This window comes from Phalacrocorax aristotelis, chromosome 4, assembly GCF_949628215.1.
Source record: "Phalacrocorax aristotelis chromosome 4, bGulAri2.1, whole genome shotgun sequence".
Classification (NCBI taxonomy): domain Eukaryota; kingdom Metazoa; phylum Chordata; class Aves; order Suliformes; family Phalacrocoracidae; genus Phalacrocorax; species Phalacrocorax aristotelis.
Genome location: NC_134279.1, coordinates 70874801 through 70900757, shown reverse-complemented (window position 1 = coordinate 70900757; position 25957 = coordinate 70874801). Strand labels below are relative to the sequence as shown.

Below are 25957 nucleotides of genomic sequence, written 5' to 3'. Positions count from 1 at the left end.
ACCGGTAGTTCTTTATTATTAAAAACAAACAACCCCCACCTCCAAAACAAGACAATATTGTCTATTGTGATAAAAGCCTCCAAAGTGTAAGATGACTACATTAATGGAATATTTATCTGTTCTGTATGATTAGGCAAACAATACCGTTCCAGATTGCTTATAGTCTCAGAATTCAAGGGTTGAGTGGACCATTGTTTTATTCCTTTAGTGGCAAGCTAAACTCAAAGCTTTAACTTCTCTGTGTTCCTCTTTAAACTACCTTGTGGATTGATGTATGATAGATTGTTTTTGGTGCATGTTCAACAGCATCGAATAGTCGCAATCATGGACCACAGCCATACAGTGTTTAATGCTTTACCAATAGGGAATAAATTGACAGTGTCTAGTTATTGAAGCATGACATTGAAGTGACACACAGGGAAATAATGAGGGCACAATGATGAGTGATAGTCTGTGGTCTTGGCTTTTCAGGAGTATGGGTGTAGCTACAGCATATCAATACACATGTTGGCTTTGTTTTCCAACACTTAATTTATTATGTTTTGCTGAGATTATAACCTTTTAACCACTTGACTTTTTTGAAAGAGACATCAGGTAGCAAAAGAAATACTGTGAGTTACAACTAATGCAAACTCTTTAGCAAAAGCAAAATACTATCACTGCTTGTCAGAGCCAGGCCCTCCTGTATATGTGGGACAGTAGCTCCTGCTGTGGGGCTGGCCTTTTCTGTGGCAGCTACCAGTGCCTCCCTTTCCACAGTCCAGGCTTTCTATTGCTCTGCCTGCCTCTCCATGGCTCTCCTGTCTCATTTCCTCCTTGGCACGGATGGCCTTGCCCAGCAATTCATCCATGGGGAAATTCAGCTTGTGTACACTGTCAAGAAATTTTATAACATCACAGTCTTTGAGTGCTTGCTCTCCATTGAAAATCTCATCATCCTAGCAAAAAATTATTTAAAATCTTACTCCTTTTCTGGTTTGTGTTTTGGTTTTTTTTGGCAGGTGCCTGTATTGAAACCTATGGATTTGATGGTAGAAGTCACTCCCCGGAGAATCTTTGCTAATGGTCACACCTATCATGTCAACTCAATATCCGTCAACAGTGACTGTGAGACATACATGTCAGCAGATGATCTCAGGATTAACCTCTGGCATTTAGCAATCACAGATAGGAGCTTCAGTATCCTTTATTGTGGTTCCTTGATCAGTGTTGATAGTATTAGTGGGGCTTAAGAGAGCTGTTTTAAAACATTTTTCTGCAAATCTTAAAAATATACCTTTACTTATCAGAATCTCTGCAGTATTTGTACCAGAAAATGCTTGGATATCGTAAGAGACAGCTCAGAGGTTGCAGAAATCAGGGAATTTTATGTGAAAAAATAACAGTCTTGGAGTTGGTTAATGACAAATAAATAGGAAACTGATGCCAGCTGAATGGTAACTACCCACCTGACTAGACTATTCTGTACTGTTATTTCCTGAAGGCATTTCACGCTGAGCTACTCCACCTTGTTTTACCAAAAGGTCAGTCCTTACCCTGACCGTGCCCCCTGTTTTCCATCATCCTGCTTCCCAGACCCTAATGCCCAAGTTGTGCGCATTTTGGGGGTAAGGCTCAGCTGCTTTGTGTGAGCTGTTGTGTCTGTGGTTAATGCAGTCATTGCTGTATGAAGTGCTGGCATCATTCTGAAAGCTGTGTTGTGGGTTCATTCCAGTCATCTATGAGGCTGCCCCTTGCACTGCAACAGGGTGGCTTGGAGGAGGATCAAAAGAAAATGTAGCCAAGGAAAGTGATTCTCTGTGTTTTGCAAAACATAAAGGAATGAATAAGAGAAATAGGTTATGGGGCCAGCTCAGAATGTTGTGTTCCTTTAGTGATTTCTTTTAAAGTATTTCAGAAGGAGTTAGAAGAGTATTCCTCTGTGGATTTGTGTGAGGGACTATTAGACATCAAAGTGAAGTTGTCCTGCTGAGGGCAAATTCCTAAAAGAAAGCACCAATGTAACGGGGTGTTCTCCCTGTCTCTGGTGATTGTTTATTTTTCTAACTTCTTCCTTCACAGGCCAGATCACCTGTGGAACTTAACCCTTGCCTTGTTAATGTCACAGGAAACATTTTCATTAAATCAAACAGCCATTCACGTCCCTAAAAAACTGCCTTTGCAGGATCAAGTGACAGGTGCCTTTACCCTGGAGACTGTAGGGAATATCTCCCCAGTTTGTTTCCAAACTCATATTCTTTTCCTGTCTTTCACCTGTCTAGATTAAGCAAGCTAAATGGTTTCCTCTTTAATATGGCTGTTTATATAGGACCAATTTGTATGTGGTTCTTCCAGGTTCAGCTATGTCTGCCTTCGATACCCAAGCAACTGTACTTCTATTCTTTAGTAAGAGAATAGAGTGGGAAAATTGTTTGCCAGCACGTCCATATGGAGTAGCAGCATGGCTCCTGACAGTGTCCTCCTTACGGTAGCTTCACCCTTCAGTCTTATCTCTGTCTTGGACACTTATACATCTGTACATCTGTGTATGATAACCAAATCACATTCCAGAATACTTTTGCAAGACAAGTCTTTGCTTTTGGCAATCCCTTTTATTGCATTAAAAGCTGTCTCTGGATTGCCAAGAGAAATGTTTCTGACAAGTTTAAAAAAAACCCAAATAAGTAGTTACTATATTAAGTCATTTGCATTGCTGAGAGCATACTGACAGAAATATCAGCCCCAAATGAATTTTTAAACCCCAAATGTATGTAATCCTGGAAAAAGACTTACTATGGGACTGTTGATACAGTCAGAGCAAAAGTATTGTGAGTATGGTAGTGTAAAATAATTAGCATTTATGCAGGGCATTGATATATATATATGTCTACTTTTTTGTGGATGAGAAAATTGAGGCAGAAAATTTAAAGAAATTGCTTACGAAAACTACAAATTTCATAGCCCTGATTAACATTTCATTCGCCCTTAGTATGAAAATACTTGTATGCAGGCATCAGAAGCACTTGGCCTCCAATTATGTTTCAAATTCCAGTGATATACTAGTAAAGAGCTGAAAAATAGACTTAGACTTATGATCGTAACTACTACTATACATCTTGATCAAACAGTATGGATAGCAAGATTATTTAAGATTGAATAACTGTTTAGGATGTTATTGCTTCTACTCCTGCATGTTCAACTGCTGTATTTGGTGACAGCTGCGCAGACTCTGTCTCAAGCATTAGCACACTCCTGTCATTGAATATTTACTGATAAAAAGTGGTTTAGAGTTTCTGATCGTATCATTGCTTTAACTCTTAAAACATGATACAGTTTATAGTAGCATGCTCAATTTCTGAGCATGTTCTAAGAGTGATGATAAGTGTGTTTCTGAGTTTTAGGACAGGAAACTTTTCCTGTATCTGCATGTCTTTCGATACTTATGTGGATGCCTTTGGGATAACTGTATTTCTATCCTGGATTGGGATACAGATATTGCTGCTTGTTTTATATACGCGTGAATGAACATCTGGGAGGACTGTGATGAGAGAGTTTAGGCATTGGTAGGAGAACACTATGTAAAGGGATGATCGATGCTGACCATGGTGGCAGCAGATTGACTTCTGTGGCTGGATACCAGTACGTATTCCAGAGAGCAGACAGAGTTAAATAGACTGTATCCACTTCTGTTTCAGGCAATATAAGCTGTGTCTGTACTCAGTTGTTCAAACCAGATCATCATGCAGATTACTTTTACTTAATTATTTCATAAACAGAAAAGTTGAGATAGGTGTTCCAAAAGAAGGTGAGATAGTTACAGAATATCGCTTATTTGGGGGAATTAACTGAGGGACCGCAATAACTGGAAGAAGGGGATGAGTAAGTTAAACTTGCATCAGCCTTTCCACAGGTATCTTTCTGTCCATATAGAGCCCTGTAAGTCCTTGTAAAATTGCGGGGGCATGTTTTCCACTAGATTTCAACATCTGTCCCATCTGTCCTACAGAAAATGCAGCATAAAACTCCACTGGAAGTAGATGAGCTTCTGGTAAAAACATTGGGTGTGCTGGTTGCAATTAGGACTAGACATACTAAGATGAAAAAATTCTGCCAAGCAAATAGTTTAAATTATAAATGAATGTTGCTGGGCTTGGTGCCTTCTGCAGCACACTTAGGGGGACAGGCAGGAGGTGGCTCAGGCAGTTTTAAAAATGTTTGCTTCACGTCTTTTTACTAGATTCAAAATGGAGATGAAGCATCTTGCTGTTTTACATGCAAGGCTTGATTCCTTGAAATTCATGTTTAAAACAATAAATAGAAAATGTTTTGTTTTGAAGTTGCATTTGTTAATAAGGAATCTGGCAGTGATATGTATTTGTCTTTCTACTTTCCCTCAAAGGCAGCACTGCTACACACATTGAACTATGATCTGTTTATCCAAGAGGCTGGCTGTGACAATGACACAAACAACAAATACAGTGGTAGAGTTTCTGGACATTCAACTCATGTTTGAACACCTTTACAAATTGCATGGGAAACGTTGGAGAAAGAATTGGTTAGTAGCAGAATGCTAGGGTGTTTTTCAAGTGAAGTGCTACATCGTGTAGAATTCTATTTGAGAACAGTTGGGTTATAATCATTATTTTAGCAGTTCAACAAATCACAGAGAATTGTTCATTTCTTTAAAAATTAAAAACAAAGCCATGCACGTCTTAAATCTTTTTCTTTTGGAAAATATTTTAAATCAGCTTTTCAGAATTTGACCCGAATATTTGCCTTAGGTAAAGCCTTAGGCAAATGGAATACAATTAGTGGTTTTCTGGTTTGCTTTTGTATTAGCATAAACACCTACTAGGGTAAAAAGAGACAAGTGAGTTTTATGCTGTAGCTGTGTACATTTTCATGAGGAATCTGCAACACTTCTATACATTGCTTCCCACTTGCAAGCAGATTTGCTCAGTATTGTTTGGGCAGCAGGTGAGACAAAAGGAAGGGGGAAGGTCAGCTGGTAAATAATTGCACATAAGAGGCTTTTCTTTGCTAAAGGGTTTAATGTGTTTGGTTGTGTTATGGAGAATGAAGGTTAGTATCCTTAATTATGGGTGATACTCTTCACTGGAAAGGAAGTGAGGAAAGGTTGCTATATTTGTTAATGTTTGGTCTGAAATGGCTTAGCAGTGTTGCCCATAGCTTAGGTCTTTAGGTAAGTCATCTTGGGTGCAGTGAATGAGAAAACAGGCCTGCTGGAAGCATACTGATAAGGCTTACTTCACATCAGCAGCAATCTTTGGACTATCTAGCTGTACTAAATATTCTTTATGAGAATGTATTTGGATGGCTCACAGAACTACGTAGCTCATAGCACTTGAACTCCCTTCATTTCCTGGTAGCACACTATTTCACTCTAGAGGCTGTCATGGCATTGCTATGGAAACAACATCACCGTTTGCAGCATGTACTCGTCTTGAGACTCATCTTGACTAAAATACTCAGATCAATATAGTCCAGGGTTATCCTGTTTTAATAAAAAATTCCTTCTTCTGTGTCCCAAAAGGGTTAAGCTAATTAGCAGATCACCATAGGGCCTTCTTATAGTCTAATGTATTCCAGTATTTGAAGCATATCATGGGTAGTCAGATCGTTAGGCACCGTATCTTGGGCAAATTAATTTACTTTAGAAGTAAACAGCAACAAAAAAGGAATTAAATAGAAAAAACAAAATGACATGGTACACTGATGGAGAGCAAGCCTGTGGCAGCCCATTGTGAACCCGAATATAATGCATATATAGGATATATATAGTGCTCTGGGAGCAGCCCCTAGGCTGGGGAAGATACCTAGCCTTACAAAATTCCTGTTACCTGCCTCAGTGCTTGCTAAGCATTTGCTTCCTGTTTAGCATTCAAATTTGCAGCATTTTCTTGGCATCTGTGGAGCTGTAAGCTGGCCAGTTTATGCCCTTGAGTGAGATAAGGTTGTTTCTATGAAAATTCCTCAGCCAGGATGACTGTGCACAAGGATGCATTTTCTGCGTGCTCAACAAAGTGCCTTTACTGCGTGAGAACCTGCTGCCATCCCCACCCGCAGCACTGTTTTCCTCAAGCATACTCTCTTTGGGGAGATGGCAGACATTATTTCTCTTGAGAGCTCTGTGTAATACATTTTAGCACTGCCTATTCTATCAAGAAAGATTCTGCCAATCTGTATGATGTATATAAAAGGTATATATTATACCATGGAGTCATATTCTGAGTTGCTACTAGCAACATCTGAGTAGCTTTTCCTCAAATCCGTGTTGTTCTTTTATTCTTTACTTCCCAGAGACTCTCCTTTTTCCACATGTGCTGTCTCTGCCTCTCTCTCCTTTAAAGAATGAAGATGTCTGCAAAGCTGAAATCAGATCTTTAAGTTAGAAGTAGAGGATTGTGGAGGTACCATATACCCTGTTTTCATGGTTTGGTGTAACTGTTGAGAAATGGTTGCTTTGCTTTTCTAATTAAAACACTCCCACATGAGCAAGTGAGGGGAAAACACTATTTGCAACAAGCTGATTAGATTCTGGATTGATGTAATGCACTCTTTAGTCCCCCGTTTTTTTCAGCAGGGGAATACTGGCCTTCTAGTAAAAATAAGAGTTGACAGTAGTAAAAATAAAGATTTTGTCACCTAACTCACATCTGAGTACTGTCAACCAGAGGTTTTCTGTACATTTTGATAAATGTTGAATTGTACTCTATTTGAGGTAAACTACTAGAAATGCTGACTATGGGCTCCAGTGCCCTATCTTGCAAAGCCATGGGGAAGAACAATATGTAGGGAAAAAGGATAAAAAAGAAGAAATTCTGTTGGATGAAAGTTGTGAATACATGAAGTTCACACCAAGTATCAACACTTAACTATTAGGTTTTTTGCTGCATTGCCTTTTCGCATTTGCTGATAATTACGGTGTAAACTGGTCATGGTAGAGATCTTTCCCTCTCTGTGTTACTGAAGTGCTTGACGTACTTTAACACAATTAAATACTTTGCAGTAAAAATATTTTTACATAGTTGTAATAAAATTTTGAGGTTACTTAGTGTTAGCCCCACTTTATACCCAGTTAAACAAAAACTCTTACAGCCAAAGAGATTTGCTGGAATTTCAACCCAGAATCAGAATTTGCCCAGTGAGATCCCTTCCACTTTCCATTACTTCCATACATACTCTAATTCAGTGTTAGATAAAGTGGCAAAGGGTTCAGGAGAGACAAATCCTGTAAAAAAAAAAAAAAAAAAAGTAACAGAGATGAAGAAATGGTAGGAAAATGGTTTTGTTTTGGAAAAATATAAGTCAGTGTATCTTTGCTCCATAGAGATCTGTTAACTGCCAGATTAACTACAATGGGATGGAATTTCACTGAGCATCAACAGAGATTTTTTGCTATGGACCAGTTGCTTTAATGGACAGAGAAAAATTATTTAGTGTTTTTGAAAAAATACATGACAATTCTAGCCTTGCAAAACGTAATCGGAAGCAAAAGCTTTGTTGTCCACTGAAATCAATCTTTACATTGCCAAAGCTTAGCATTTAGTTATTTGTTGATGAATTTAGGGAAAGGGTTGTAGTACCTAAGCCTACTTATCTCTCCCAAGAATTTTCTGCTTAAGTTACTCTTATCTGAAGCAGTGGAACAGTTTTTCATTTGAAAAATTACTATACTAGATGGTAATTCATAAATATCCATTTAGCAATTATTAGAAATTAATTTCAGGTTGCTTTTAAGTGATCTGATTTTCAAAGCTCTGCAAATGGCAGTTTCCATTGAATTTGCCTGTTAACTTTTGGGTTTGAGACCTTTCAGCGTAGAGTATCTGTATGTTTTGAAATTACCTATGCAACTGTAGATACCAAATTACCTGGTAACTTGAGGATCATTTACACTGGTGTAGTTCAGTATTTAGTTTTACTAAGATGTAATTAATAAATTGGCAGCAGATACCATAGTTCTTATTCATAATGCTGAATATTTCTGTGTCAGCAAAGCACCATAGGTATGAGTGGCAACAGATCATAGGTCATATACTGAGGCTCAGGAATAGGAACAAGCTCCAGCGTAAAGCTTATAAAGTGCTGCTAATGGGACAGCGAGAAAGTGCTGTCCTGTATACATATGATGGTGATTAACGGTACTTAAGAGAATTCTTGAAATCATGAAAAATAGTCCCTCATTTCTGGAAAGATTCTTCGCATTAAATAGTATAAGCAATTCATGCTGTCTTTTTCAGATGCCCCAGAAAACTAAAGGATAAAGTTCTGTTTTGTAGGGAGGCCTGAGATTTCTTTCTGACTAGAGTTTTCATGCTTTTTCCATACTGACTTAAAGCTTAACAAATACTTCAAGTTTATAAATGGTTCCCTGAGTTGGGCTCTTCCATACAGTATTTTTGGGCTTTTTCAGTTAGTATTGTAGACCTGGAAAAGCAAGTATGACTATACTATTTGATCTAACTACAGTAGTTATTGAAGAGGAAAAAGGATGTTTTGCTACTGTCAAGGTAAAGTGCATATACGCTAAAGTGCTGACCCACCCAAATTCTGATATTCTCCTTCTCTTTTCCTCTTGGTGTGCTTATCCAGAAATAAATCCTTGATTACATGAAAGTAAAAAACCCTGTGCTTTCTTTATTGGGAGGGAGGATTTCCTCATTGTGCTGAGTTCACAAATAATGGTATCTGAAATAAACCCCACTGGAAATCAGGACACAGATTTGTAGTCAGGTGGGTTTAGAATAGCTTGAATTTCCAAATATCAAGTTTATGCATCATCCTAGGAGTGACTGAAGGCGACTGGACCGTTGTTAGCCAACGTAAGAGTTAAAGTAAATTTAATCAGTATTTTTCGAGACAAAAAAGGTATAGTGAAATGCATTTTGGCCTCTTTTTTTTCATGCATCAATTTGCATTTACTTGATATGATGTTTGTAACATTAAGCCTCAAACTGTGCTGGTTTAAACAAAGTAGAGTAACCACTTTATTTATGTTAAAATATTAACTACATACCACCTTACCTATGTGTAAAGCAAAGCTAAGCAGAGTTCCAATGTCAAAATTGTGTATGCATTGTAAAAAGAATATTTTAGTATAGATTAAACTGGAGAAAGATAGCTCTTAACAGAATAAAACCCAATCATCATTTTAATGGAGCTGTTAAGCAGTATTACTAGATATCAATGATCATATAAAGCCTGATTTTTTGTTAAACTGTTTTAGATTCTGCAAGGGTCCATCGTAATCGGATATGTAATGCTAGGTAAATAATAATTAAGAAGAATATAAAAGGAGGAAGGAATTCTCTGACTGCTAGACTGGGGACCATGCTGGCTCTGTGGGTGTGTAATTAAACAGTGCATCAGGCACCTGTTCTTTGTAACCACTGTAGTCAAACAAGGCATAAAGTAAAGAATTTTAAGCTTTAAACAAAATATCTCATGTGACCACCAGAATAAGGATTTTAGAAATGTGGTACCTGGGAAAGTCCTTAGTGTGTGTTCTTGCTGCCTGTTAGGAAAATGCAGTAGAGATTCTTTTGCTAAAATTACACCAGAAATGTTTTTAGTGTCAGTTGAGGAATAAAATTAGTAAGTATGTAAATATGTGTAACTGTAAGTTGTCATCTTCTCTGAACTGTATAGAATCCCAATAGTAAACGGAGCCTTTCATGAACTCTCAACAGACTCATTTGTAAGAAAAATTCTGTGTGTCCCTAGTGCAAAGTGCCAAGAGAGAACTACATTTCTAGGATCACCTAAAGGACTTTGTCTTGTAGACACTAACATAGATACAGTTTCTACAACAAATGTTGAACTGGTTGTTCCGCCTCTGTTGAGGTAAAACTATGTCCAGTTTGGACACATCATTATTTCTGATGTGGTCATCGCCTATTGTGGAATATCCTAATTGAGTACAGTTTTTAAGCTTTTCAGAGCAGGAACAGTTGTGTGTTTATATGTTATCTTGTGCTAATTACACTCTTTACAACTAACTGCTGTAATTCAAATACTAGATAATCATAGAACCATAGAATCATTAAGGTTGGAAAAGACCTCTAGGATCATCAAGTCCAACCATATTAGACAATAATTATAGCAGTAAGGCTGTGTGAGTAGGGAGTATAAGGACCTTAAGGACGATTTGTTTTCAAGAAATACAGAGAAGTCTCAGCATCTTTTAGGAGACTAAGTCCAGATTAAGGGAGCTCTGAAAACCATGAATAAATTTGAAAAAGTGGTCTTTCAAGACTTTTGTTTGGTTTTGTTTCTTGCCAGAGGATACTTTATGATCCTTGTCAGAAGCAATTGCTTTTTAACTATTCTCATCACCTTAAATTGACTCCTATCTCAGGAATTTGACTATCAGCCGGTCAGAGAGAATTGGATGACAGAGCACATCTGGTAGATAAAGGAGCGGTATCAGGGCTAGTTAAACAGTATTTTAGCATTGAATCACTGGCTGAGACCCTCCTGCCATACAGCTGAAATGTACAATGAAGCAAAAGCAAACAATACGTGGCTGGAGTGTCAGATATCAGTGTCTTCAGGGCATGGAATAGACCTGTGAAAACATTCCCTATCTTGCAGTCCTCCAAAAATAAATAAATTGGAAGAGTTGAGCCTGGCTGTGGAAAACTAATTATAGCTGAGGCCTTTGCATTCTTGGCAAAGACCAGTCTCTCCCTCTTTCTGGAGCTGCTTTTAAAGAAGTTAATTTAACGTGATTTGAGCATAGCTATAGCCTTGGGATAATTAGTGCACTGCAGATTTATTGGTTAATAAAAATATTAATTTGTTAATCAGAACACATAATTTTTCTTACTTATCACTCCTGTCCATGCACAACTTGAATGAATAAGTATGTGATTATGTTATCCTTTTAATGGATTTCTTTATCTAACCCTCTGTCTTGTCTAATACAGTTGTTGCCAAATAGAGTCCCATACCCGTTCTTTAGTTGCTGCATTGGTAAGGCAAAACATCAAAATACTCTTGGTTTTTAAAACTATAGAGTGAATTGCAAAAAGGAAAAAGAAAATTGACTGGAGTTGCAGCAAATGATAAAGAACAGTGTGAAATCCTGAGCCCACAAAAGCCATTTCAGAACTCTTTAATAGTACATTAAAGAACAGCACTGAGATTTCACTGTATTCATGTGTTTGTAGAGTGATCTAGGCAGTGCAACTATAGGAGGTAGTCAGAATTCTACAGTAGATGCAAAGATGTCTTTTCACAGATCTCCATAGAGCCAATTGCTTTCCAATTTAATTGGGACTGTTATTCTTCTGATGGTAGCATACAAGTTACCGTTTTGTACTAGGAATGCCCTTTAAAATATCATTATCCTAAGCTTTCTCAAGTCTATTGCTATTGAAGAGAGAAAGAACACTTAGTAGAGCTGAAATGAATGTTAACATCAGCAACCAGATTTCCTTTTTTACCCTGGTGTTTTATTCCATTAGAATTTCCAGGTTTTACCCAGAATCTGAGATCCTTAGCAAAGAGGGACTTGGGAAATACAGCAAGGAATATTAAGTTACAGATAAAGGGTCACATCACAGAGCTGATACTCAGCTAAGTAGCTCTCATATGTTAATGTGATGTGGCTGCAGTCAATGAAGTTATTCCTGTGGAAATGGGTAGCAGGATTCAGTTCAAGATTTATTGTCTTACTAATTTTATTTCCTCAGTTGATGAGTTTTAATCAGTATGGTGTCATTGTGCAAGCTTCTAAATTGCATGCTTCTGTTTCCCTCTGGATTAATTTCTCATTGAAGCATTTTAAAAATGAGCCATTCTCTATTGTCACAGGTGCAGGTGGTGTATCCAACTTGAAAAACATGTATTATGAATTTATTGAAAGTTGGACAAAAAAACCATTTACACAGTTCTAGGTACAATTATACAAAAAGATAATGTATAAATAATTTAATCTGCTCTGCCAGAGGGGAGAATTCTCTTAAATGAGTCTAATTGTTCTTGTTCCCATGTGAGTTTGGACTTGAAATTAACCTTGCAAAGCACAATCTTTTGCAGAGTATTAACATAAAGAAGAAGAAAATATAACTTGTTCGCTCATTGGCTAAAACCTTTTAACTTGAAGAGTGTTCCATACAAGAACGGAGGTGTCATAAAAATGCTCACATGGTCATCTGAGGTTTGTAAAGCTTGCAGTCTGTACCTCAGTGTTCTGTTTGAGTCTTTAAAACCTGAGACCATGGAAGCTTTTCTCACTATTGAAGTAGCCAGGGTACTTCTCACTAATGCAGACATTTCTCTCTTTTCTGTTGTCATAATACACACTGGCAAGGACTGCGCTTTAGTAGAGCCATTGCATGTGAAACTGCAATCATGAAGGGAGGTCGCTTTTAGGGTCTTTGGAATAAAAATGATCTGTAAATAAAGGCAGTATTAACTTTAACAAAGTTACACCACCAGAATTAACAATAAGTCTATTTTGACTGTTTTCATTCTGACTTCATATGTCTGGAATCAATATTCTCAAAGCACATCAAGCAAACAAACAGGCGTACAGGGGTGAATATTGAACCCCTTTGCCTTGGAGAATAATCTCAGTGTTTCAAACTCCTGGAATCCCTATTTCTCTGCAGTGCCTAGAGACCAAGCTGATGTGCATTTTTGTAAACCCTTTCACATAAATTAAGCAACTAGATAATAAGCCCTGCCGAAAGGCTTTAATCCAGTGTCTTATATAATTTAACATAGATGATTTGGAAAACTTTCACTCTGGAGTTTCTCATGAGAGCTGAATCTGCTCCTCATTTTCATTTTCACATTGCTCACATTCAGGGATTTCTTGGGAGTGTGAAGTTAGTAGCAGGCAGAAATATCAGTATAAATTCTGAATGGAAGCCTTTATTAGTATTTTTAAAGTACCTATTTTTCCAGAAGCATTTGGGTATTTTTGAAGATAGTTTTATTTGACTACTTGCATAACAAAAATGCAGGGAAAGGGGGAGCATTATGCTCTAGAAGGCACCTCTAGCTAGCTAACTTTTGCAGACTTTAATCCTGTGTGAGTTGAATTGCAACTTCAGTCAAAATGTGGAATTATTCTGCTCTACTGGGGTACCAATACTGCTGTGTGTGGTTTTCTGCAAGGTATATGGAAGAATAAATCGCATGTAGGGAAAGAAAAATTATCACCAAGATGCTCTAAAGAGTCTATACCCTCCATCTGGAAGTTCTGTTTCTAATAGGCAAATCCTCCTCAGCTGCATGCGATTTTAATAATTATAGAGGAGGAATTTCTCAGTGGTATTACCTGTTGGTGCATGGGTTATTCATTAAAAAAAAAAAAAAGACATTTTATCTCTTCTTTCCTGTCAGTTATGTGGGAAACAATCCCAGGCTACTTTTAAGATGGAATTTAGGAAGTTATATATGTTGTATTTCTCCATACTACCAAGGACTGGATTTAGCAAACCAAGTAGATCCCTCTCAGTTCTCTTTTAAACATCTCATTGATTTCAGGAAAGCATGTTTGTGAATGATGAGATTATATTAATTTAGTTTATAACTTGTCCCTTCCTTATCATGTTGAAGTTGCACTCTTTTCTTGGAACTCTTGCTACTGTGTGATACATGGTGCCACTTATCGTACTACAAAGAGTACTGCCGAAGAGAAGCTGAGCTAGGTGACTTAATAGGTCTCTTCTACCTCCTAATAATTTATATGTACCTGAGGCTCTTCTGGTATTTAATATGTTCCAAATGTAACATTAAGCATCCCACAATAGTTTCAGACAAAGCACAATTAATTAATATGCAAATATATCAACCTAATATGACTTCTCAGCCTTTTGGTGATTGAGTCCTGTACACAGAAAAATGCAGATGTGCATTTACAAAGACAGGGCTTCCTCTGTTGACTCATTCACTTAATTTTGCTCTCAGCTGTGTATATGCAGATAATTATTTATTTGCTCTTGAAAATTTGAATGTACATATGGTTGTGGCTAAAGCAGGCTTGTGACTGTGTCTACAGATGAAAGTGTGGCTATTCTGTTCTAAAAAACAAGTCAAAAAATCAGTTCTTAAATAAATGAAAATTTTCCAGTATCTACTTCTAAATTTATTATTCTCTAAGTAAATTGAGGGTTGCTATGTGTATGAGCAGGCCTCTCTATGAGGAAGTTTGGACATGACTTGCACCATTTTAAATACTGTCTTTCCTAGCAGTGCTATTCTACGATTCTCTGCTTTCAATGCTTATTCAAATGTCGCAGCTACTCCATACGCAGTTTGTCTTATATATTAGATTTGGTTTTCTTCAACTCACATACAGCAAAGTCAGTGATGTTTACTGAATGTACGTCAATAAAAGCAATTTCCTAAAATTTTACTAAGTACCTGTAAAATACATTTTTTCTTTCTTCAAGTAATATTTGTGTAATGCAGACTTGGGGCTTTATTGCTGCTTTCTGATTTTATTCTACCAACATAATAGGAATGCAAAGTAATTCTGATGTTACAAAGATCAGAATGAGAACTCTCAAATTCAGAATAAGTCCTTGGACTGGTCTGCATTCTGTGGAAAAAATTCCAAAAGACAAGTGTAATAATAACAAAAGAACCTCTCAAAACCAACTAACCAAGAAAATAACTCAGTGAATACTCACATGTCTGGAGTATTAGAATCATAGAATCACAGAATACCCTGAGCTGGAAGGGACCCACAAGGATAATCAAGTCCAACTCCTGTCCCTGCACAGGACAACCCCAAATTCACACCATGTCTCTGAGGGTGTTGTCCAAGTGCTTCTTGAATATCATCAGGCTTGACGCTGTGACTGCCTCCCTGGGGAGCCTGTTCCAGGGCTCCACCACCCTCTGGGGGAGAAACCTTTTCCTAATATCCAGCCTAACCCTCCCCTGGCACATCTTCCTGCCATTCCCTCGGGTCCTATCTTTGGTGACCAGAGAAAAGAGAGATCAGCGCCTGCCCCTCCTCCTCCCCTTGTGAGGAAGCTGCAGACCACGATGAGGTCTGCCCTCAGCCTCCTCTTCTCCAGGCTGAACAAACCAAGTGACTTTAGCTGCTCCTCATACAGTTACCCCTCCAAACCCTTCACCAACCTTGTGGCCCTCCTGCGGACACTCTCTATAGCTTTATATCCTTACTGTCCTGTGGCGCCCAGAACTGCCCCCAGCACTCGAGGTGAGGCCGCACCAGTGCGGAGCAGAGCGGGACAATCCCCTCCCTCGGCCGGCTGCAATGCAGGGCTTGATGCAGGCCAGGACTCGGTTGGCCCTCTTGGCTGCCAGGGCACACTGTTGGCTCATGTTCAGCTTGCCATCGACCAGAACCCCCAGGTCCCTCTCTGCAGGGCTGCTCTCCAGCCCCTCGTTCCTCAGGCTGTCTGTACATCCAGGGTTGCTGTGCCCCAATCCGGGCACTTGCAAAATCCGGCACTTGCCCTTGTTAAACTTCATACAGTTGGTGATTGCCCAGCTCTCCAGCCTGTCCAGATCCCTCTGCAGGACCTCTCTGCCCTCGAGAGTGTCATCAGCTCCTCCCAATTTTGTGTCATCAGCAAACTTACAAAGTATTCCTTAAATTCCTGCATCCAAGTCATTGACAACTATTATTGTAAATTCACTCTTTACTTTTTGGAAATTCATAAATTTTCATAGTTGTAAATTTACTATTTACTATTCCTATTGTGGGTAGGGAGGGGAGAGACCACTAAAGCAGAATCCAGAACTCTTGCTCTTGCTGGCCCTTAAGCTGAGCTTTGCCAAATCTTTGCCGCTTCATGCCCCAGTTTCATTATCTATAAGACACCAACATCAATGCTGACCCTCCTTTGCTTTGAACTTCATGAATGGAAAATGTTTCCTAACACTATTTTTAATTTCTTGCCAAATATCTCCAATTCCAAATTAAATTTGAGATGGAAAGTCCAGGAGTTGCAGCTTTGGTTCAGAAGTTTGGTATTTAAGTTTTGTCCTTGGCTTCCTGTTTGGCCTTCAACAAATGTCGTTAGCCCCTTAGTCCTGAGGGACTGTGGTTCCTGTCAGCTGCCAGTTAAAGAAGTGACATCTTGGTTCCTAAACACATTGAAAGAGTCTGAATGTTCACCTCTGTTTTCCTAATAGTTTGTAGGTTTTATGGTGTTAGAAGGCAGAAATAAAAAGCTATATTAGGCACGAATCTGGCTGCAGCTTTGGATATTGGATTGTGAGAAAGCACAGGCCATCTTGTACCGACAGTAGTACGCTGAGCATAAATGTGAGGCCACTGCTGAAGGAGCACCACTCCAGCATGCAGACCTCCTTATTATCCGCACTGTATAAATGTGTATTACCAATAAGACAGGAAGGTATACTGAATATATCATCCTATCTCTGGGTGAGCTAGATCTCAACAGAGGCTTAGTTTTTATACCTCTTGTTCACCTAACATGGCAAAATTCTCTTTCGTGGCTAGTTTTAGCTGAGTAGCTGGGGAGTTTCTTGCTACTGCAGCCCCTTAGCTTTTACCATGTCTTTTCTTCTTCCACTAACATCTTTTTTTCACGTAACTTTGGCTGTAATCCTTGAGTTAAGAAATCTCAGAAGTCCACAGACCTGTATTAACATTACTTAAGCTCCTTCTTGTATGCACTTTGTACTTATTCTCTATATTATGAGCAATCCCTTTACTTTGTGTTTGCACAGCAGCTAACATAACTGTCTATGACTTGGCCTTCTACATAGAACTAAAAGCCCATAGCAGTTTTTATTCTTTCTGTATCTCATAATCCTGATAAGAGGAAAAATACAGAAAAGAAGACATCAGAAGCCTTTGTACTATCATAATGGCACCATCTAAACACCTTTGGTGGAAATACTTCATTGCGAATCAAAATGAAGCCATTTAAATTTATATTTTCAGCAAATCACCACCACTGTGAGACTGTTGCCAGAGTTCCCAACTCCAGTATGATGTCTGAAGAATCACTGTTGCAAAGACCATAGAATTAAAAATGGAATTGGGCTGACATTGTACTACTAAGAAGTTGTCAAGTATGGATCAATACCTTGCATTAGGAGATATTAGGCCCAAGACAGCTTGAAGCAACACACACTTATGCAGCAGTTTCTGCTTTAGTGGTTCAGAAAAGTCAAATGGTACAAACAATGTAATTGCAACTCTCTGGGCTTTTAATAAAACCCATGCAGTACATGCTTTTAGTGGAGCAGTGGGCAAATGCTCTGTGATAAAAAGCATCGACACTGTGGCTATTAGGAGTACTTAGAATATAATACTGGGTCACCTCTCTGCCTAAGGTAAAACACTGTAATTTGCAGAAAAGGCCAAATTCATTAACCTATTGACAATCCATTCTAGAAACCCTTGACTCTTGGACAAAGAGGTCTGAAGGACAGAGATTTAGAAGCTGGGCCCTGTCTAGTGGTGTCCTTACTGTCATGACATGCTTATTGTAGAATCAACATTCAACAGTGAAAACATACAGTGTATCTTTAAGAAATGAGAAGAAAGGAGTAAGTGGATGGTTATTTAAATGTTAAGGCTTGCTGCTTTCTTTCATAATAAGACTGACATAATCACATCATGATGTTATCAAGCATACCGAGGCCTGATTCTGGCCCTGCTCCCCTGATGTACCCAACTTGCAAGAAACCTGTATAGCCATTTAGAATTAATTCCCATAGCTGGTGCATGGTATAGGAGTGATATAACCACCATGTAGGAAGTGTAAAACTGGTAGAGCTTGATTTGTAAGCATCACACTTCCCTCCTTGTAATGAAAATAGTGTGCACTAAATGACTAACAGAGGAAACCACTCAGAGAAATGCTTATATTAAAAGCGTAAAGCCTCAGCAGGACCACAGTAATCAATTACCCTAAACTGAAGCCCTGGCAGCTTCTATGAGTTGCTATTGATTTCAACTACTAGTCAGTGAACCTTTCTAGGACTAGGCTGGAATGTAGGTGTGAGATGCAGACAAAATTAGGACCTGGAACAAACCTCTGTGGAAAACATAGGGAACAGCCAGGTTTGGCAAGATATGTTATGCTGAAGTTTATTTTTTGAAAGTGCTTAAAAATTGCAAAAACTCAAATCCCACGCAGGGGCAAAAATGAAGTGTCATATCAGCATATATTGAAATAAGAAAGATGAGAATTTTGGTTTTCTTGTGAAGTTATTATGGAAAATTGTATCTGGCTTTCTAAAGAAAGCCTCTCCATTGCAGTTGAATAAAGGGAGGGCCATTAATTTTTCTGCTGTAGCCTCATCTGACTATACAAATTATTTTCTGCTTGCAGTGAACCCACAAGTCATATAAAAATGATTCTAAAATAATGATATAAGATTCAGTCATTTATATGCTACAGCTTGTGAGTTGCAAGTTTGGTTTCTACAAAATTCAGTTTCTTGTAGAATTCGTTGATGGTTTCAGGAGGATGAAGCAGCTGTTTCTTTATGCATGCTGTTTGCTTCAAAGGGAATTTAATCTGTTTTGAGGAGACTGCTGTTTCCATTATCATACAAGGAAACTCTTCTGGAACCTTTTTTGCTCAGCAGGAACCCAATGTATTTTCCACATTCCCATTATACATGTTTTGGCATGAGCATAAAGCAGCCGTGCTCATTTATATTTTAGCTGATCAAGAGGAGAAGTCTGATTAATGTGAATTTTGGATCAAGGTGAGGGTCAGCTTTGTAACCTGCACTAAAAGGAACTTTATGGAGTGTCTTCTCCCAGAGGGGAGTATTTCTGTTAGATCAGTGGCCCAGAGGCAGTGGAACAAATCTTCCTCTTCCTGTCATCCTCATTTTAATATCAGCTGTGCAACAGCAGCACAAAATACTGGATTAGAACTAAACATACCATATAAATGAATCATGTACTCAGATTGGATCCCTCATGCTGTGTATCATTGAACGCTGTTAATCATGCCTTTCCTTATGCTCTTTCCTCCTTCCTCTCCCACTGTTTTGCTTCCCTCCCTCTCCTCCCTCAGATCTTCCCCTAAAGCCTCTTCTCTCCTCTCAGTCAGGTCCTGTCCTGCCTTCTTGCTCTCCTGTGTTACACCTCTGTTCTTGAATAATTTTGAGAAAGCAACATACACACTCTTAGCCAAAGGTAAAGGTTATACTTTGCCTTAGGGTATCTTTGTTGCCTTTCCCAAAATTAAATCCTGGTCTTGTAGCTCTACTAACCCAACTCTAAGAGCATCATTTCTCACCGTTGTGGTCTGAAGCATACTGGACCTTTCATTTCCATTTTGCTGTGGAGAGCATCTAGAAAATCTGTTGACCTCTTCATAGCTTTATCCCATTTTCCTGAGCCAAGCAGTGGAGGGGAGGCCTGATATATAAGATGGCAAAGAGTCGGGTTAGGAGGGACAGACCTGTTCTATTTTTTGTGAGCAAGAAGATATTTTCAGTTCCTTGTTTTAATGTTAATGGATTAAAAGACTGCCAATGCATTCCAGCCCATTGCTGGCAAGGTGCCAGTGCAGCCTCCCCTTAGTGCAAGTATCAACCAGGGAATTAAATGCCTTGCTCTTGGCAAGCATGTGTGGGAGTCAAGGCAGCGTGAGGATCTTTTTCATTTTCTTAGGGGAAATTCCTACCCAGTTCAGGCACAGGAATACCAGCTTTTTTAGGACATCAGGATTATGTCCTAGAGCACTGCCAATGGTGAATTCTTTGGTCTTTCTGTCTTAGATAGCTTTGCTCCTAGTTGTTTTGTCCACACTCTGAAAATGAACCACATGTTGTACAACAGGAGTCAGATGAGACTGGTATTTCAGATGTGAGTGAAGTAGGGGAGAGGGACCATGCCCCACTAAAGACCTCCCTCCACAAGATAAGATAAGATAAGATTGCAAGGAAAGATGATAGCGTAAGAGGTGGATCTACAGATTTGTGCCATTAGAATACTTTTCCCTTTAGTGATGGAATTTTCATTTAATCAGTTTCTGCCAGATTCCCTCTTCTTTGAGCTCTTCAAGTTCACCAAAGGGCCTGTTTCTGAAGCATACTGTCTGGTCCAATTTTTTTTATGTTTTCCTGCCATGTGATGTTGTGCATAAAAGGAAGAAGAAGACACAAAGGGAAGATGGAAAAATAGAAATGCGAAATGTCTCATGGGAGATGCTTGCCCTTACCATGTCATGCTAGTTTAAATACAGTTCCCACACATCACATGTCAAGCTGTACTTGATTGTTTTCAAATAGATGGCAAAAATCATGAAAGGAGGAAAATGTTCTTTTGTGTGACATGTTCTTCTTTTGATACATTGGGTTCTGTAGCTGTCAAAGCAAAGGCTGGTTTTCCATCTATTATTACAAATGCATTTGGGGTAAATCTCTTCTGCAACTCTCTATTCCCTTGACTGTTTACTTCAATACAAGTGTTATTGTTTTATTTTTTCTAAATCTAATGAAATGATGAATTTTCAGTGGTGCATTTTCTCTATGATCCTCAGTAGGCATTGAGGTTCTTTCTCAGTGGAGATTTAGATCACATCTGGAAATTCAGTCTGTTTCAAGTATTTTCTGCTTTTCTGGCAGGAGAATGGAATATTTAATTTCATTATTCAGCATAGGGTTATTCATTTCATGCAATGAAGGGAAATTCATCAATATTGTCTTCGGCATCCAGAAGAATGATACTTACCGTGACTGTTTCACATACTCTATTTATATTTTATATCTTTCTCATCACTCAGCAATTATTCATCTCTCTGCTGAGAGGTGAAATTCTTGTATTGAGTTACTATAATTTCTCTGAGCTCCTGAAAGCAATGCAATCACTGAAAGCAATTGCTTTTATTTAAAGATATTTCTTGAGACAGATTCACGAAATACAAATAACTGAATAAAGGTTATTTTTTCCTGTTGATTTTCAGGAATATTTAGTGATGCTTTATAAAAAGGGTAAATCAATGTTGCTACATCTTAACATTCATTGCACTAATATTAATCATGATGGATTCTTGGAGATGGATGCAAATGTGATAGTGCAAGTAAGTGGGAATGCAGTTGAAATGCAACATTAATTCATTCCCAGTTGTTACTGAACATCACAATATATTCATAGTTATGCTGATATTTTCCTTTTTAAACCACTTGGTGTAAAAAAAAATCAGTGTGATGTATTTGTCTATGCAAAGTCATCAAGATAATTATCTCTGAATCTTTTGAATTATGTTTATGTATTATGTAGTGTCCCAGATCTGCATTTTTGGGAAAGATCAAAGTATAAAAGTGTAAAGGTGGTGATAGACTGTACCCCATTCCCACAGAAATCAATTAAAGATCTTCCATTTGGGAAGTGGGCACAGTGGGAACAGAAACAGGATTAGTATCACGATATGTGGTTTCTTTTGCCATCAGTAAAACTGATTTTCTCATTTATCTTATCCTCTGAGATGTTTAAATTTTGAACATCAGCTGATTCAAATTTTATGTTTGGGGAATCCGGGCACTGAGGTGATTTGTGTTTAGGGCACTCAGCTGGGACTCGGTAGATCTGGGTTTGTTCTGTCATGCATTTCCCATGTGATCTTATGCAAATCCTTTATTGCCTCTCACACAGCCTCATCAGTAAAATAGGGTAATGTTACTCTTCCTCTTGTTCGAAGGATTTGTTAACATTTGGATGGCTTATCTACAGCGGATGGCTGAGGGCCATATGAAAATGTACAATGTTATTTAAATGTACTGCTTTACATATATATCCTTCTTTCGTTTTATACTTCTACACCTACTGCTTTTGTACAGGCCCCTCATGGGACTCTTTCTTTCATTCTTTTCTTTATAAGCAGTCTTCCACAGGCTGGCCTTCTCCTCTAAGTACATGCTAATCAGATCCTGGTTTTTAAGCTCACCAAGGCAGGTAATATATATGAGTGGATATATATGTGTTGGAGGGGCTCTAGGTGAGCTGTACTTCATATCGATAATCTGTGGTGATCCAACTGACAGGTTTGTGCTTGGGAAACTAGATCTTTGATGCATTTTTGTTCCAGATATGTTCACTTAAATGATTCGGATATACAGTTCTCAGTCACAGAAATTCATATCGATTTCAGCAGTGAGCATCGTTTATAAAAACCGAAGAAGGCCATTTCAGTTACTTCTTTCACAAGTATCCAAATACCAAAATCAATACTGTGCACAATTTCTTTTGAAATTATATTATTTTAACATATATTCACACATAACTATTTGCATAAATGCTTCTGTGTTTGCCACATTTGCCCTTGCAAAAAGTACATTTGTTGTTTGAGGCTTTTAACTTATGCTACGTGGGTTTTTTAGCTTAAGTTTTGTGATCATAAAAGCCAATGAGCCTTTACTGGAGTGAGCAGATCTGAGCTGTACATTGTTCCCTATCAATCAGTATTATCTGGGATAGAGCAGTGATTTCAATAGCAGCTACAGGAGGTATAGCTACCTGCTCTCTATAGTTTTAATGAAGGTGAGAATTCCATGTCCCCTGGAATACTGTTTCTTTGATGTTTTTGTTTGCACATCATGGATAAATGTTGACCTACTAATGGCATCTGCTGTAAAACCATTACTGACCTGTGTCTCTCTGAGTTTGGTGTACATGGGGCAGGTATGGAAATTTAAAACCACCCTACTGCCGAACAGATGAGTATATCTTTAGATAGAAGCGTTAAATGTATGGGCATTTACGTGCTTCCTTCAAGAAGGCAGTAAGAGTCATGGTTTACCTGCAAACAACTGCATTTTCCTTAAAGAAACTTCCATTCAGACATTGTAGATATAAAGCCAGCCAATATGGAGGACCTGACGGAAGTGATTACAGCCTCTGAGTTTCATCCCCATCACTGCAATCTCTTTGTCTACAGCAGCAGCAAAGGATCCCTGAGACTCTGCGACATGAGGGCATCGGCTCTCTGTGACAAACATTCCAAGCGTAAGTCTTTGCTTCATTGAGCCCCAGATGTCATTAAAGTCTTATTATTCACAGACAGCATGTAGATGTGTGTGTACCCCAGTGTATTAGCTTCTCCGTTGCAGGCACAGTTGAAAAGAAACCACAAAAGGAAGAAAATTTTCTCATCTATACAAGTATTACCTCTGAACTTGATAACAGTCATCTCTGTGACTGATCACCCTTGTGGTTCTTACTGCAGGGATGAGTGAAGAACCCACAACTCTCTAGCAAGAGGGACGATTCCTAACAAATGAAGTATCGGGGGGGCGGTATTTAAGTAGATGAGCGTACTGTTTTGAATACACAACTACTGTTCTGAGTACTGCAGAAAGTAAATTTTGTCGTTCAAACTGCCTTCAACATTTTGAATCTTTGAATTTTCTGACTTAAAAAAATTTCAGACTCCCTAAAAATTTAGCCCAGCATTCCTTACATGTACTTTTTCAGTAACGTGTCTGTACAGATACAGAGGAAGTAATGCAACAAGTAATACTGGGGGATAGTGGGAAAGAAAAAGATATCGTGTTGGTGTAGGTGTCATCTGTCCTAAAGTGATTTTATGTAGCCTGTGAGACTTTGAGACGGAGCCATGCATTCATGACAGTTCATATCTGAAACCTACATAAGAGCAAGGAAGTAAAGTGTTAAAATGTGGGGCTGTCTTTGTTCTCGAAGTAAAGGTTGCAGGAAAATGCATGTTCACAATGTCTTGCTCTCAGCTCTATATAGTCTAGATGAAACAGAATATGGTTCTTCCCACCAATAATCTGGCAAGCCTGGGCACTTCGCCTTCTAAAAACAACCTGTTTATTGCTGGTCTTCTGAGACTGAAAACCACCAAAGGCATTGTGTTGTGTGGCTTGTCCCTATGAGGAGCTGAGAACCTAATGCATGAACTGTGGTGGCACTGCTTGGCCACCTGCAGAACTGGGACTTCCAGGACACTTCCATCTTACAGAACTGGGTCTTCAGTTTCTTTTGCCATGTTGAAACACTGGGAAGGAAATTCAGGTGAAATTCTCTTAGTGCTAGGGGCACATAAGAGGTTTTATGTCATTCAGTTCCCACTTGAACCTTCTGAGGTAGGCGGATCTTATTAGTAGGAGCAGAAGGGGCAGAAGAAAACATTTGAAGATTTAAGTGAGACACAAGTGGTGCACAGATTTAGCACACAAGCTATTTTTTTAACGGAAGTAAATGTACTAAAGAGCCTATGATGAGGCCTTTTGGTTGCAAGGAGAAGTGTACATGCTCAGAACCTCTTAGGATGTGGTCTCTAATTATAGAAAATAACCTTTCAGGACAATTTCCTAAGCAGAGAAGTGTTTTGCCTTAGTTAGCTGTACCCCCGTACTTGTAGGGGGAATTCAATACCATGAAGTGAAATGCGAGCATGATAGAGTCTGGCACATTGTTGTGAGTTATCCTGTCCCACTTAATTGTTCTGTTCCATAATACTTTCATTTCTTCCTGCTAATAAGGCCTCTGTGCCTCTGTAACTCAGTGCCAAATGCCAACTGTAACTTATTAAAACAACAATAGAGTAACCCTGGATGAAAGAAGGCATTTTATGCCAGAAGGGAGTGCAAGGTCTAATGGCCATTGATTAAACCCCATTTTCCAGATCTATGAGTTAGAAAATAGCCATTTAATGTAGCATTGCTGCACTGAGCTCAAGTCAAGCTCATTGAGAAGCTGAGTGTGTACAATACAAAACTGATACAGCAATGGTAGAACTTCCAAAGCGTTAAAAGGAATCGGCCCACGTACTGCTGATTAGAGTGGTTTGAGTATAGCTCTCAGAGGCAAGCAAAACTAATTATATAAAGCCCATAGCAACCTAAAAGGATATATCGTAAAAAACAATCAGTCTGGGAAATCAAATATTTGCACAATTGTCTCTCTAGTACCCTCACTGTGCATCTGATTCCTCTTTACAGTTGCTTTACACGTGGTGCATATGCATGATCAGTACCCTACTCCCCTAGCTCAGCTCACCTTTCCACCTTTCCCCATAACTCACTTCATTTCTCAACCAAAACAGCTACAACCATAGTCACTGTAAACCCTCATGTTCTGCCATGCAACCCTACTTTCTTAATTCAGTCTAATATCATATGTGGTGTTCTGAGATTGTAATGGATGTACATATTTTTAGGGATAAAAGAAACAATGTAAAACTTTAAAAAAAAATACCTGGATGCTGAGCGTATGTTGTGAACTTTTGGTTTTACTCCTTTTTCAGACTCTTTGTTATCCAAATATATACAGCTGGGCTAAAGTCAGTTGCAGCTTTTGGGGGAAGGACCCTTCCATTTGTACAAGTCTAGAGAGTGCCATGAATAATTACTAAGCCATACTGTATAAATAAATTACATACTAATGTCTGCAGTGTAAGTCACTGACACAGGATGTTAATAAATTGTAGTGTTATTGAAGATTTCTGTTTTGCTAAACTCAGTGGCAAAACCTCTCTGTTTGGCATTAGTGACAGCAACACTACAAGATTTCCCTTATAAATCTCTTATGGCTCTGACGTGGAAGAGACAAGAGACTTCTTCCGTATCTACTCATCCTTGGTGCCTATGCTGAGATTTATTAGCAAGGTGCCAATTTGTGTGATGAGTTGTAATGGGGACTTTGTCCCTTAGAAAAATGGTCCTAGACCACCAAATCCATCCATAAGGCATTGCCAGAATATCAGGTCAGTAGCTGAGTTTAAAATGGTCATTGAGATACTGATAAGGTGTGATAAAATGTGTTGTTTTTCTAACAGACTACCTGAAACTGCTTCTTATAACACCTCTTTAATAGATCATGCAATGCTGGGCAAGCAATCAGAAGCAAAACACATGTGCCATTACAAATGGATATCCAGGAAAGCCCAATCTGTAACCATAGGGGAGATACATCCATAATACTGTTCTGTGGTATTATCAGACTTCGCAAGTAATGGGAGAGAATTTCATCAAAATATTCTGGAGAGGAGGTGAA

The 25957-nt window shown here is 38.6% G+C and overlaps 1 protein-coding gene across 7 annotated transcripts in view; it reads left to right on the top strand.

Moving 5' to 3' along the window:
• Positions 1-25957, top strand: part of PPP2R2C (protein phosphatase 2 regulatory subunit Bgamma) — a 204063-nt gene that overhangs the window by 147764 nt on the left and 30342 nt on the right. For all 7 annotated transcript variants that reach the window (XM_075091905.1, XM_075091908.1, XM_075091912.1 and 4 more), the window contains 2 exons: positions 1002-1179; positions 22778-22942. In XM_075091905.1, coding sequence (XP_074948006.1) covers positions 1002-1179; positions 22778-22942 — 343 coding nt within the window. The remainder of the gene's footprint in view (positions 1-1001; positions 1180-22777; positions 22943-25957) is intronic.